Source organism: Columba livia, chromosome 6, assembly GCF_036013475.1.
Source record: "Columba livia isolate bColLiv1 breed racing homer chromosome 6, bColLiv1.pat.W.v2, whole genome shotgun sequence".
Lineage (NCBI taxonomy): Eukaryota > Metazoa > Chordata > Aves > Columbiformes > Columbidae > Columba > Columba livia.
The window spans coordinates 35,359,539-35,374,919 of record NC_088607.1 but is presented as its reverse complement, the minus strand read 5'-3'; the positions used below and the strand labels follow the sequence as shown (position 1 = coordinate 35,374,919).

General features: G+C 49.5%; 1 protein-coding gene across 1 annotated transcript in view; it reads left to right on the top strand.

Moving 5' to 3' along the window:
- Positions 1-15,381, top strand: part of CDH23 (cadherin related 23) — a 201,370-nt gene that overhangs the window by 12,275 nt on the left and 173,714 nt on the right. Inside the window, exon 3 of the mRNA XM_065067987.1 lies at positions 727-804. Within this exon, the coding sequence (XP_064924059.1) occupies positions 727-804 (78 nt within the window). The remainder of the gene's footprint in view (positions 1-726; positions 805-15,381) is intronic.

The window sequence follows — 15,381 nt, the reverse complement described above, 5'->3', positions numbered from 1 at the left end:
ACCCTTCTTCTTGATGCCTGGCAGCTGAACTATGTTTCCTGAAGCCTGCTGGCAGTGTATTGAGGAAAACCCATCCCTCGGACGCAGCCCGGTCAACACCAAACCTTCTCAGGAAATCCCTGTTTCTCTCCTGCCACCTCTTTTCCTGCATCCCTCGAATGCTGAATCTCTCCTGGGTGACTATTTTGCGGGTTCAGGCTGCGGCTGTTGTTATTCTACATGCTCTGTATTCTGTCGCCTCCCGAGGCTCTGGTCTGGGGACAGGCTTGCGAGCTTCCCCCTCCGCAAAAAGAGACGTGAGGCTGGTTATTAAAGGTGAAAGGAGGTAATTAGAGGGAAAGGCAATTGGGTGATGGGAGAAGGGAGACACATGGGGTTTTGCTGGGCTGGCTGACAAGGTGAAAGGCTCTCAACCGTGGGAGCAGAGTGGAGGTATTAATCATGCACTAAAATAATAATTGATGTTCCTGGTCCCTGTTGGCTTCCCCCTTCCCCTCTGCCCGGCCAAAGAAAATACTAAAAAAACATAAAGGTCAGCAGGGGGAAGTGATTTCCTGATCAGTTTCTACGGGGGCTGCGTGGTGCTTTCTGTTAACCCGTATTTCGGGCGTACCTCTCTCCATCACCATGCCAGACAGCACGTGTGCATCTTTCTGTGCTCTGAGCTGCGCTGGCCCTCGTGTGACATGCCAGGGACGTGACACCTTGCTTTTGTCCTCTTCCCAGGTTGGGGCAATCGGCTGCCGTACTTCATAAACTACTTCTTTGACACCTACCTGCTGATCAACGAGGATACTCCTGTGGGTAAGTGGGGCGTTGCCGTGGGCAGGGGCTCCCCTGCTGCTGACCCCCGATGGAAAAGGATTAAAGAAATGCTTTTGGTTTTGATTGGCAGGTGTAGTTTATTTTTCTTTCTTTATTTAGCTGGGGATCGGTTTTTAGTAAATGCAGAAATCGACCCGGTCATTCTCGGCCTCTTTCCAGGCTCTCAGTCCATTAAACTTGTGCTCTTCAATCAGGGATCGTGACTGGCTTCTAATGCATCAGGAATCGATCGGGAGCAGAGGGTGGCTGGGATGGAGGCTACAGAGGCCCCTTCTTGCATCTGCTGCTGCCTCCAACCATGCAGCCCCAGCAGCACCCTCCTTCAAAAAGGCTTCTCACTGCACCTAAGTCATCACCAGAGCTGTCAAGGGCTGGAGGACTCTGCAGAGATCTCCTCTACCGGGGTTTCGACTGGGGGTCTCCTCGGGAGTCCCCTCAGTTGCGTCTTTTGCAGCCCATGGTGTCCTGGTTGTGGGGTCTGGGATGGTGCCTGAGCAAGGAGGCAGGACCTGGAGCCTGTAGGGTTTTGCACAGGTGGTGTGGAAACTTCTGGGTGGTTGCCGAGGTCTGTGCTAAGATGGATCCTCAGGAGAAGGCTTGTTGGAGCCTTTGCAGTCAGCCTGGGGAGTCTTGTCTTGCGGTGATGCTCAGACTGATTTACAATGGGAAATAATGCTGAAAACCGCTGCTCAGGTGCCTTTATTCACAGCCCTGCAGAAGACAAACTGCAAATGGTGTAAGGAAAGAAAAGATCCGACTTGGTTGTAACTCGTTTCTAATTCTTTTTCCCCTGGTGACTTGTACCCGTGTCATTTTCCATTGTGTTCTTCAGTGAGCCCATGCCTTACAGATCATGTCACGCTTTGCTGCTTTGCTGTCTATGTGCTCCCTGCCCCTCGATTGCCGGTGTCCCTGCAAACACACAGTGCTGGATGTGTCCCAGGGACAGAAGCAGCCGTGCAAGAGCAGGAGCAAGAGCTGGTTGGGAGCAGCTTAATGAAATGCTTCCTCACTGGGCACATGGCTCTCAAAGTACTTGAGCTCGAAATACCTTGTGGGAATTGAACTGAACTTCTATTTTGGGAGAAAATGGGGGAAAATTTCTGACAGTCTGCCTTTCAGTGAGATATTGTGTGAGTAAAATTGTTCTAGGAATTACTTTGGGGGTTGAATTTCGGTTTTTTTAAAGTTTGTATTACGCTGTTCAGAAATGAAATTCACTCTTAAGAATATTGACACCTTGGGATTTTGTTTCCAGATGTACCAGAGGGAAACGTCAGCCTTGAAAGCATTGCCAAGCAGTGTTTCTGTGTTTTCTGCTGTTGGTAGATGTTTTCTGAGTTAGGTTTATTAACTGGGAAAAAAAAGGCATTATCTAGAAACACCTTTCTTATATTCTGATTGGAGTGTGAGTAGCAGAACTGTATGTGATGCCGGGGCTCCTGGTTTGAGGCCTTTGAGAGGCACCCATCACCGTGGGGTTTAGCCTCCTCCCCTCCCTGCAGCATCACCTGCTGTGATCCAGCCCCACTCACTGCCTGCCATGCCAAAGGAATCTTCAGCAACAATTAAGAGATCATTCCCCCTCTAATCACTTACAAGAGTAAATTAGTCTTGTCAGGAGCTATTAAGACAGAGAGCTTGGAATTCATTAGGCGAGATTGGGCCGAGGGAGCTGCTGGCGCTGCCGCCGGTCCAGGCTGATTAAATTCTCCCCAAACATCATCAATGCCCATCTGTTTCATTTAGGTCCGAGGAGAGCAATTTTCAGGTGGACTGACCCTCTAGTCAGTTATTTCACCCAGAAGTAATGGGAACACGTGCCCACACACGGAGGGAATTGGAGATGTGAGCTCGAGGAAGGTGAACGCGATTGGGGGGCTGGGGAAGAAATTGCAGGAAAGGGGGAGATGCTTGGAGAGGAGGAGGGATAATGACTGTTTATGCCATGGGGACATGGGTGAGATGGGACACTGGGAGTGCCTGTATCAGCTGCCAGTAACCAGATCACTATGCGTTCTACTCCAAAAGCAGGAGCACTCGCTGGTTAACAACCCTTAGAAGAGTTTGCGGGAGAAGGACCGTCTGTCTTTATTGCGCAGCTCGCTGCCTTAAGCAAAATAATTCCAAGGGCCATTTCAGCTAATCCCAAACCTTTCAGAGGGTAATGGAGAGCAGTGTGGATATTGATGCCGGGTGGGTTGCTGGGGGTCTCCGGCAAGGTGTGCTGCTCACCAGTATGCCAGGGAGGCGGCACTGCTGCAGGTGGGGTTACCTGCAGCCCGGGGTTTATCAGGAGGTGGAGATGGGCAGACAGTGCCCCACGTTTCTCTTGGTTGAGGTCCATGCTACTGCACAAGGAACACCTTAGCATAATGTGATGACTGGAGTCTAATTGCCCAGCAAATGGATTTGCTTTATGCAGGATAGGAATGGGAAAATGAAGATGATCCATCATGTTGAGTCTATAACTAGCCTTATAACCACCTAGCCTGGATTCACTGAGTTTCTCTGAAAGCTTTCATGCCTCAGCGCCTTGCAAAACGCATGACAAAAGACACCGTTCAAACAAGTGCAATTCCGCTTCCCCTTCATTCTAGAGATAACATTGTAGCATCACTGGAATAGTGCTGTCTTTTAAAAAAGAGTGGGAAATGCTTTAATTGTTGCATCTGAGCTGATACCATGCACTTGGCTTTGCTTTCGGGGCATGGTTGCCTGGGGGTGCTGGGGACATGATGTCCCTCCTGCCCACCGGAGCTTGGTCTTGCATGCCCTGCTCAAAACTAGGAGACGTGACTAAATTTGGAGGACTGACTTCTCCTGCGAAGCCTGCTGATGTTAAGTGGTGCATGGCAGAGGGGAAACTTGCCAGGATTTAGCTGCAAGGCTGGACCGCCCGCTGGGCAATGCGAGTGTGAGTAGATGCTGGTGAAGCTGGGGAAGGTGGCTGGTGTGGCTGGCAGGTGGGGAGGCCGGTCTCCCCTGGGCTCCTGCCAAGGCTGCCTGCTATTTCATTCCCTGAGTTATTGCTGCTCAGGAGAGCGTGCAGCTGGGGCTCTTGGTTCTCTGTCCACCAGCTCACCGGGATGCTTCCCCGTGAGCATCACTGGGATGCCTCCAGGAGCTGGTGCTCAGCCCCAGGTCCCCCAGAGTTGGCTGCCTCAGCATCTCCTCCCACTTCTTAGCCTGTGACAGCATGGGGCCAAGGAGAACCTCTAGTTCAGCATGTCTGAGGAGTGACAGCCCGAGCGGCGCTGGCTCAGCACTCGGAGCCTGGCTGGGTGCCGGGTTTTTGGGCAGAGGTCTTGCGTGCTCCCTGACTCAGCAGCTTGGTGCCACCGCGGCAGGGAGGGACCGGTGGCCGGGGGATGCTGAGCAGATGCCACATCTGCAGGGAGGGACATCACAGAAGGCAGGTGCGGGCTGAAAGCGCAAGAGCATGTGTGCAGGGCACGGGGCTGTGCCGTGTGCTCAGCGCTCCTGTGTTCCCTCCCTTCAGCCACACACCTCCCCCAGGAGGCACGGGCTGTGCTCTCCATCCGCTGGGTTTGCCATGCTCAGAAAGCAAGACGGATGATTGATGGGGAATTTTACGTGCTTCTGGCCCCCCTTTTGCTATGTGCAACTTTTGCTGAGCTGGTAAGCGCACCGTAAATAGCTTGTGCTTTGGGAACAGGGTGGGTATGCCTTTGCCAGCTTACGAAACAACCCTGCTCATTTGGGGACTTGCAGATAGTGACTTCCAAATGCTGTTGCAGGAATTTCAGTTTAATACAGTAGAAGAGAGGGTGATTGCTGGAGACACCCAATCTCTTGATGGCGTTGACCCAGATGTGTATTCTACCAGGGAGAGTGCACGTGGAAGCAGTCCTTGGTGCTTGGCTGTCTCTTGGCTGTGCCACTGGATGTTTGAGGATCCTGTTCTGGCTCTTGGTGCTGAATAGGAGAACTTTGCTGAGAAATTTCTGATGGTGTGGTTTGACTTTCTGCCGTGGGGAATTAGGACTGAGCTTTTCCAGGGCAAGCTGAAGCCCTTCCAGAGCAGCCCACATTGAGCAGGCCACCTCATCTGCTTGCAGGAAAAGGCATGAGGAATTAGAGATAAAAGCTGATTTTTCTGTTTCTGGGGAAACCCACACCCACTAAGGGACTCCAAATCATGAATTTTTCTCCACTAAGTTCTGAGACACAGAGCTGAACCTTGCTCTTTGAGACCTTCTTCACCAAAATGGGCCATAATGGACTTCTCCCACAGAGCTGGGGCTCTGACTGTGCACCCCAAGTTGCTACAGCCTGAGAGGGGCTGGGGATGGTGGGGCACTGCTGCAGTGTAGGTGTACCTCATTAGCTGGTGGTGATGAGGTTGATGTGTGTCACCTCTTGCTTTTTAGGGCTTTCTGGGATAGTTGTTTCGCAAGAGGACTGGAAGAGGAGCTTTGTATTTAGCAGGCAGTGGCAGGGTGCTGGCTGGCAACTCCGTGTGTGTATCTGAGGCATCGTGTCCCTCTGCTATCTGTGGATGACTTGATTCTCCAACCTAGGCAAGTGCCAGGCCAGAGGGCTTTTCTTCCCCAGGCAGGGCAGGCTGCCATCCTCCCTCTACTGTCTCTGTAGTTTCCAAGGCAATCAGCTCTCCTGCCACAGCCTTTCGCTGCAGCGCTCTGGTCCTGAGCAGCCAGATGCCTTGGCACCCGGGTAAGGTCCTGGGGGATGCCTGGCTGACCAAGCTGCTGCTGAAGATAGGGTTTATCTGAGTGTGATGGAGCGTGGGCTGTCTGGGCTAAACCCTGCCTGCTCCTTTGATCTTCCAGCTGACGGCATCTGTGGTGGCCGGATTTCTCTGTGATGGTACTTGCCTAATGCATCACTGGAAGGAGAAGGGGAAAAACGCTGGCTCTGCTCTCTGCACACTTCTGGACTGATTAAATTGTTTCGGAGCTGTCTGGGCCAGATATCTGTGTGTGAGGCTTGTGGGACAGCTTAGGACGGGGACTGTGGGAGTCTGAGCACAGGACCTTTTTCTCTTTGTCTTCTGGCTTTCCTTCTCACTTGCAGGGGCACGGAGCTACGCTGGAGGTGGGGGCTGCCCCGGCACAGCTGCTCTTGTGTCCCTCTTGCTCAACATTAAATAAAGAGAAAATTAATCTCTGTGCACCACAGGGCTGAAAGTCACAGTGGCAGGACCAGAAAGCATTGTGGACATCCTGTTAACGATTTGCTAATTGGGTACCTAGGAGGTGTGGGACTTTAAAGCTTGGGGTTATCTCCTTGAAAGGAGCAAGGCAGCACAAGGCTTGGGAGCCCAAGCCAGGGCAAAAGTCTTGGTGAATGATACAAGGTAGGCTGGCTTGTGACAAAACGTGGCAAGCTGGAAGATGCTTGAGTGGGTGGAGAGCTTGGGAAAACCTGCTTGTTCGTAAGAAATGTGTGTTAAAGCAGCGGCTGTGCTCTCGTCACGCTGGTGCTGCAGGGAAGTGCCTTCCCATGACTGCAGACTTCTCTGGAATTGTGGGGAAGGGCCTCTGTGCCCGGGTTTGGTCTGGCCAAAGGTAGCAGCTGCCTTTCCTTTAGGTGTGCTCCATCCAAGGTGGTTGTACCGTGGGTTAAGCCTCCAGCCCTGCGTTCCTGCCCTCCCCGCAACCAGGGCTGTTAACACCTGCCCAGCTAGGGAGGAAACTCCCTGCATTTCTGTGCGTGTATGTTAGTTTGCTGAGCAGCTCCAAAATTGCTCCAAAGGAAAGCTAATACCCTTTCAGGAAGGTGAGGAAGTGATGTGCAAGTGGGAGGAAGGTGGGAGCTCAACAGCAACAGGACCTTTCCCTGCTCCACTTACACCAGCGCTATGTGCTTAGGGTGTAGCAAGCATCTATTCCTTCAAGGATTTTTCTTCTCTTCTGTAAAGCTGGTTTTCAGTTAGACCACCATTTAGGCATAGCTGATGGCAAGAGCTGCAAGATCAAGTGGAGATATAAGCTGTAGGAGTCAAGATGGTGCAGGACCAGATTGTTACTACACCATGGTGTTGCCTTGGATGAGCTCCAGCTGATGGGGAAGCTGTGCTACTGTATGTAAATAATTCTCAGCAGGAAGGGTGAATGTATAGCAAAACAAGTGGGCCAGTGCATGATGCAAGTTGGTCTCTGGCTGGTTACAGACTTTGGGGACCACACAGCAAGTGTCCTACTCTGTTACCATTGATGTGGGGACAAGGGTTTCATTATGGTAAAAATGTGGTAACGTTTTTTGGTTGGTTATGTGGTGGGCAGAAGGTGAATTGGCAAACACAGGTAAACCCTAAGGTTTGCGTGTTCTTAGCCACAGACCATAGGGATGGACATCAGCAGGGGTTAAACCTGCGCTGGGGTCCAGCCTGGGATGTTTCCCACAGCTGGTGCTGCCCTGGGCTGGTTCTGCTGAGGTTGTGTGTCCCGTTCAGGAAAAGAGGAGAGGTGAACAACTCATCTTCCAATATGAGTTTGGTAGAGCCTGGGAAAAAATTGCTTTTTCAGCTTTTAAAGCCATCCTCTCAACTGGACTGAATTTGGTGCCACCAGCAAAAAGGCTGCGCGTCCCTGGCGGGTGCATGCGGAGCCCCCTGGTTTAAATGGCCTGTGCTCTCAGCAGCTTTGGGGCTGGTGTTAAGGCAGATGCGTGCAGCCTGTTTGGAGTACAAAGGCAGGAATCCATGTGCCCCTTTGGGCTGATGCTACACGCACATGTATGTGTCCATCGGCCCAGCGCAGTGCGGGCGTGTGTGCACCTGGTAAAACTGATTTAGCCCTTTACAAAGGATAATGCCAGAGGAATACGCTGTGTTTCTGACTGTGAGAGAGATTGAGAGATTTTTGAATAGGAAACCTGCTTCACTCTGCGCATTGGGCGTGAATATTCTCCTTTAGAAAGGGAGGCCATAGGAACATCACCTTCATCTTCAGTATCAATTGAAAGCAGTATTATCCTCTGAAGGCTATTTACTGCTTAAAATTGAATTTGCAGGCTTCTTGAGTGTTCTGTAAAGGACCAGCCTTGTTGGTCTGAGTGTGGTAACGACCCTAATGAACAACAATATTTGAGGAATGTATTTAAGAGGATGATTTCAACTCTTGTAGCACAAGCTCTTCTTCTGTCACTTGTCATTAGAAGGCCCATTGATAAAGTTACTTGTTGAGCTATAGAAAGTACAGCATCGTTAACAGAAACTTACGGCTAGAAAATTAGTTATTCCCAACATCAGGAAACTTAAGGAAAAAAGCTCCCAACCCCCACCAACTCTTAACCCTGTGTCATTAAATTAATCACTTCATCAGTCACTTAAATTTTCCTATCTGCTTTGCTAATAGGCAATAACATTAATGCTTATGTTTAAGAAGGGAAAGAGAAGCAGGAGGAAGAAAGTATATTTGCAATATGGATTAATTAACATGTCAGGTAACCTTGCTTTTGGTAACTGCCTTATCAAACCATTTGAAGGTTTGGTCTCAGCACCTTTCACTGGGGCTGAGCCCCTTCTGAAGAAATGGAGAAAGATACGTTTGTGGTAACGAGCTCTGCGGTGATTTTGGTGCCTGAGATGATTTAGTAGCATTAATTCTCTGTATAGTGCGCTCCGTAGGAGCTTAATTTATGGGCTGGCTTCTTGCCTGGTCCATTGGCACTTGGAGTAGCCAGGCTTGCATGGCTGTGGTGTCCCAGCTTGGTTAAACTGGGCTTTTTTCCTGGTGCTTGGAGACATTAACATTGGTGACAGACCTGATACAGAGCAGGGATGACAAAGTGAGTCAAGCTTAGTAAAGCAAAAAACACAGGGCAGGGGGAAAAGCATATATGCATGTATATATTCAGATTAGGAGGCTATATATATATATATATATATCATTGTGGAGATATTAATATTCTAAGGGAGTGTATTACGGGCCATGGGTATTCCCCTGTACTGTAAGGAAATACTTGCATATGCATACACTCATAATTCTTATTTTTGGTAGGGAAAGTGAGCTGTGTTTTTGCCGTGAGTCTATCAATGGGACCCCTTAGGAAAAAATACTATGGTTGCAAAGAGTGATACTTGATATATTTGGGTGATATGAGCTTAAAAAAGAAGTGTGGGGGGGAATAGATTGCCTTACCCAACACTTGGGCAAAGTTGGTGCCACGCAGGAGGGAAGCGAAGGAGCATTGAACGTTGTGCTTTGTTTTGGGAGCTGCATCAGGTGAAGGGTGCTGGTTTTGAGATGGGCTGGCGACCAGCTGCAGTTTGGAGTTGATCAAAAACACATCCCAATGATTCATTTTACGCAGTTTTCAGACTTCTAACTTTAAATGGGTATTTTTTAAATATATTTTTTCAATTAAACTTTGCCATTGGTCACCGTGGGTATACTACTTCACCTTTAAAAAACAAAACATTCAAACTATTCCCCAGCAGCAGCAGCTTGTGCTTGTTGTTTCCCTGCTATTAAAGATGTCATAAAGAGCCTACAACAACCAACCAAACCAACCGAAACCAAACAAAGCCACCAAAACACAAAACCGACAACAAAATTAAAGGTCCAGCTGCTTTTAACCCGTGTCAAAGTGATCTGAGCAGTTAACCATGGAAATGTACTTAGCTGGTTCTCATTCTGGAAAACCACTGCCTTACTGTATGAAAATAAGCAGGGGAAGGAGAACCCCATGTGGAAGTGTATATACATGCTGTGGTGCTGAGATTATGGAGTAAAAGTCCTGCTGTTGGGAGGTATCTATGCAGAAAAGTGCCATTATCCTGCTGGGCATCCTCTTTGGGAGCTGGGAGGTGTTATACTGTACCGACTATATGGGTGCCCCATTGGGAAGCTTGTTTTATCACCCTTTCTACAACTTTGGTGACCACAGGACACACAGGGTGGTCACCTCAGTGTTGTCACATGAATCTATCCCCTCCCTTTCAAACTGTTCTATCCCCGACGTGCGCTAATGCACCTTTCTGCCTTTGAATGGCTTAATGTGCCTGATTGGCAGGGCGAGTTAATAAATTGGTTCCTCCTGTCAGACTGTCCCCATACATTGATGGCTTTTGAATTAACTGTAACCACTCGAGGGAAAACATAAAAAGGCTGGAGACAGCGTTGCTGGACAACTCAATGAAAACATCTGTTCAATGTGCAGTGGTGGTCAGGAGAGTGAATGTGCTCCTTCTCTGTAAGATTTATTAGTATTGCTCTTTACACGAGGGGGAAAGATTTCAAACACTTGACATTTAATGGTTAGTAACTCAATTTTATTCCATTCATCTGCATGAGTTTGTCGAACGCCTGTGCTGCTGAGGGCTGGTATTGTATCGCATAGGCTGCGCACAATTAGGAGGGCGATTCAGTACCTGAATACGCAGGAATGTTCTTTTCATTCCTAATCAATTATTAGGTTTGAGGCAAGAGATCACATTATGGAATGTAATACCTTATCACAAACAATGATGGGGCTTCGTTTCTTTCCCTGCCATTCAGTTGGAAGCAGTTAATTTGAAACTAGGAGGAGAAAAAGGCTTTAAAAGGTAGGAAGTTCAAAGGAGACCAACAATTCTGGGTACGGAGAGAAGCAAGAAGCTTTCTCACCAGCAGAGATTAATGGTTGTTACTAATGACTTTGGGAAATAGAGGGCAAGAAATAAATATGGTAGAAGACCATAAAGTAAGGAAGAAAGCCTTGAATCTTGAGACACACCTTTTCCCATATGACAGCCACATCAAATTAAACACATCCTACCGGATAAAACAATATTTCTGCGCAAAAGAGCCCTGATGTAAGAGAGAAAACACCATCATTCCACTGTCCCTGAAGCAGCTTTTCCAGCAGCATAAATGAAAGGGGGGAAAAAAGGCAAATGTCTGTGGTTTCCGCAAGTTGTTCTTGGTTTTGGTCCTGGGGCTGCTGAGTGCGGGGCTGGCAGTGATGGGGTGCTGAAAGCACAGCAACCAGAAGCCATTACCCATGTGCTTCGGTGCGACTGGGGAAATCATAAATTAAGGCTCTGTGCTGGAGAGGGCAAAGGAAAAGCATTCCCAAGCTGGTATCATCATAGTGCGACAGGATGCTCTCACAGAAACCATGATAATTGGCAGGATCCCCCAAGTTTATGCAACCCTGATGATGAGGGATGGAGGAGGGTGAGCCCCGCAGGCGCTGGGGTGCTGTGCAGCCGCTTTCTGGCAGATGGTGGGGGGAAAAGGCACCTGCTAAGAGCGGGGCTGCTGCCTCCCCTGGTTTTAAACCGTGAGTTTGGAGTTGGGTTTATTTTGCTTTGTTTTTCACATGCTGCTTGTTTCACTCCTCAAGGAAGAAGAGCCAGTGTATTCTGGTCCTATTGCAGAACAAGCTGGCAAGATCTGGGGGGAGAGCATTTTAAATGCAGTTTGCTGATTTGCCTTTTGATTTCACCCAAAAACACACTGCTGGCTTGGGGAGTTGTTGGCCTGAGTGAGTCATTAGCTGTTGCATGATTTCACGTCTCTGTTTCCAGTCTTGCCCTTTGCTTTATTGTAGCCCTTGTCGCAGCATCTCTGTTTTTTGGGGGACCTCCCTGTGCATCGCTTTGGGATTCTGCTGGGTGGGGGATGGGGAAGTGGGGTCTGTCTCCTACGTTGTGTGTCACCCCAGCCCATGGTGCAGAGTCTCATGTGTTATGCGGTGGAGAAGGTAAACCCTGTAAGGGACTTGTATAGGATACAAGCAGCAGAGTCCTGAATGCACTTAATAGAGTCTGAGAATAAATTCTTGCTTTCAGGATAGCCCTTGGCTATTTTTTTTAACCTTGTTCTTTATGGGTAAATCTGAAATATTGGCTTTTTATCAAAGACTGAAATGGAAAAGGATGATAGTGGTGCATGTGCGTGGTGCTAAATGTTATAGAAACACGGTCTGTCTTGCGAGGTTGCTGAGCTGGAGAGCTTGCGTGGGCGCTGGAAGTTTTGCAGGTCACACCAAGGTGGGGAAGGCTGGTTTGGTCTGCAGCATAGATAGCGGTTAATGGCTGGGGGCTCTCGCTGGACTTTCTCCATCAAGTGGTACAAAGGCCCCTGGGTTTGAGAAGAACCGGAGTGTTTTGCATGAAAAGATGTTTCCTTGCACGTAGTGTCTGCTGCGTGTCGTGGAGTTCGCATCCCTTGGGCTGACATGACCAGAGATGTCTTTGGTAGTTTTTTGCAAGTCACATCTGTGGGCAAAATCCCTCTGCAGCAGCTTTGCCCTCCTACCTTGCCAGCTGGTACCGGTTGAATTTCCAGTGTGCAATGGGAGACTGAAGGCTGTGTTCAGTCCGGAGCATAAGTCGCAGTCTCTCCCTCGTCCTCACCAATTCTGGAGCAATGACTCTGTCCTGGAATGATCAGGAGAGGGTTTCTTTCTCCAGAACTTTCCCCTCTTGGAGTGCCTTTTCCGTAAGGGCGAGGACTGGATGGTTGTGTCTTTGTGCTCAGCAATGAGTGCCCAGCTTTTCTGGCCTTGGCTTCCTAAACAGCAGCAGCAGGAAAAAAGGCTCGGGGCCATTCGCTGCTCACAAAAAGCTCATTATTTCATATCCAAAGTGCTGCTCTTAGTGGGAATCCTGCTGTAAAATCAACTAGGGGAAGCTGTTGGAGATGCTGCTTTTGACGTTTCCCCCTCCCCGAGATGTAAGCTCACCCAGGCACCAGTGGTACCACAGGGAGTTGAACTTTAGCTTTGATTCTGATTTGCATCCTTTGTGCTGCCCTGTGGCGTCATCCAGGAAGGTGACGGGACAACTTGAGGTCCCAGAAATAAAGGAATACCCCTCCCAAAAAAGCTTTACTTGTACAGATCTGCATGCAGCCCCTTTTGGGGAAGAAATAAGCTGCTATTTGGCTGCCCTGGCCGGGGGTGTCGGGAGGGTGGTGACAAGGGGGTGGGCACTTGGCCAGGCGTGGTCTCATCCCCGTTATCTGTTAAACCCATGGCGTTGTAAAAGTGGAAGTGGCCCCAGGTGGTTGGATAATGGCATCTTTAATTGTGCTCTGAATGAGATTAACTTCTTATCTGACAGCTTGACATCTTTATTGTTATTAATGTGTGGATAATACACTGTGGGCATTTTTTTTTATACATAACTTTGATAGCAAATGTTTTCCTTTTGTTTAGCTGCGTCTGCCGCTTTATGGGTTAAACGCTTTCAGATTTCGGGGCTCCAAGGGCAGGGCTGGGGTCAAGGGATGCTGCTCCTTCTTCTTTCCTTTTTAAAGGGTGATTACCATGGTATTGCAGCTATTCTAATTAATTAATTGTTTTAAACTGTGAGTAGAAGTGGTGGCAAACAAGCCCCTCAGTGGATCTGGAGTTACTCAGGCCAATGGGGGCGATGATGGTATGGGACACAGTGGGGGGATGAGGGAGCATCTCTCCAAGTTGGAAGGAGCAGTATCCATGGACAGTGAGCACGACCAGCACCGTTGCAGAGCAAGGTTGTTGTGGCCCTAAAAATGAGTTATAGGTTCCATTGTTGACCATTGCCTGGCTGAAAGGGAGAAAGTTATTCATAAAGCTGTTGGACAAAACACTGACCATGGGAAAGAGCTGCTGGGGGGGTGCTTGAGATGCACCCAGGGGTGGGTGTAGGTGCTGGTGGGGCTGTGGGTGCTCTGGCAGGGGCTGGGACCGTCTCTGAGTGGTGGGAAGGGAGCTGCAGGGGCTGGGGAGCAGCTGCAGGCTGTCGACTTCAGGAAAAGTAGTTTCTGTGATGTAAGTTGCTATTAAGTGGGATAACAAGGTCAATAATGCCTTTGCCTAGGAGAGCTTCAGCCAACACTTCTATCAAAACCAATATTAATTTTCACTAATTAGGAGCTGCAGCTAATGAGTGTCACAGTTAATTTACCTCATCCATAACGTGGGAGAGGAGGGGGTCAGGCACCTGGGATCGGAGCCTGCAAATCCGCATCCTCTCCGCTCTTTCTTGGCCGAGCGCGCAGTTGTCACCTGGGTGGCTTTGCCATCTGTGGGGACACGGGCACGTGTGTGGTGCCACCCCCTCCCGAGCGTGGGGGGTGCTGGGGGAGGCAGGGAAGGGAGAGGCACCGCTCAGCAGGTGTTGTCTGGTCCCATCTGGGGAGGATGAGCAGGCGAGCGACTGCTCAGGTGAGATGGAGCAGCGTCGCCCAGCTGGCGGGGGGGCAGAGCAGGCAGCTCTGGGGACAGCGCGAGGGGGCTCCGGAGCTCGGCTCCAGGCAGCCAAGGAGCAGAACAGAGACCGTGGGAGGATTCACAGAGGAAATTTCGGGAAAGAAAAGGATGCCTGTTGTCCTGAAGGGGAGTTTGTAATAAAGCGTGTTTGCTCTTGAAACTCTGAAATTAATCTCAAAAGCCTATTTTTTTAATGCCTGTTCTCTTCCATAGCTTTTATCCAAGTGCCTGCTGTATGCCAGGGGGCACAAGCAAGCCTGGCAAGCGCCCTGTGCACAAATGATGAAGCGGTTTGTCTGTCACTGTTCGTACGGTCTTCTGACTCCCTGAAGTGAATCTCTTCCTCTGTTTGAGAATTGCTGCGGGTCTTTGGTTTTGTGACAGGCTGGCCAGGCGTGGCAGAGGACACGCGTGTTTGTGGGCATTGGGGTTTTTTACCAGGTAGGTTCTGTGCAGTGCAGGTTGGCGTCCTGCACAGGACAGTGGTCCACAGGTGTGCCAACAGTGCTTATACAAAGGGAATTTCTCATTTGGAATTGTCTCTGTTAGTCCTCTAGACCTGATCTGATGGCTCAGGCGAGGAAGAAAGGTTGCAATGTCCACTGTATGCTTTTAAAACAGCTCAGGTTTTGTGGTCTGTGCTTTCTAAACAAGCTGGAGACTAAGAATTATCCACAGAGATCAGCGTTTTAAGTAAGGATACACTAGAGAAATTTGTGGTCTGCTCTCAGCTCATTGTCAGGGATGGCCGAAATGGACTGAATAAGTGATTCATTGGTTGTATTAATGTTGCCCTGACTATAAACCTGCCTTCCTTGTCAGAATTGATCTGTTCTGCTGGCAAAGGGACAACCAACACATGCACTGACAACCCAACCTGACCTGTGCTTTAAGGACAGAAGAAGTGTTGTCATGTCCTCCAAGGCAGCTTTCCAACAGACATCCTCTGTTTGGGGTTTCTAAGGCCTCTAGAAAAGGGTTGGGGTTTAGGAAGGCTCAGATAAACCTGCGCAGGAAAGTCACGTGCAGAGAGGAGCCTGTCTTGACAACTGCCTCACTGAGAGCATGTTTTTGGGGCATCCCGTGAGGGTCGGGTGGCAGCTGCATAGGGTCCTGGCTCTTGCCCGTACGTGCAGTGGACTTCACTCTGGCAGCCCAGCAAATTGTTTTTGCTGCCCGTCCATATCCAGCTCCCCAGCTAATCCTGGTTTGGGCTGCTTGGTTTGATTTGATTCGAGCTGTTGGGCTGTGAAATTGCCAGCCAGGCCATGGTAGCTCCTGGTAGGTGTTTGGCCTCTACCTGCTCAAAGGCTCGCTGCACCTGCAGGTGCCTGGGCTCCTTGACTTGCTCCTCAGTAGCTCCTCACGTGTCTGTCGTTAGCC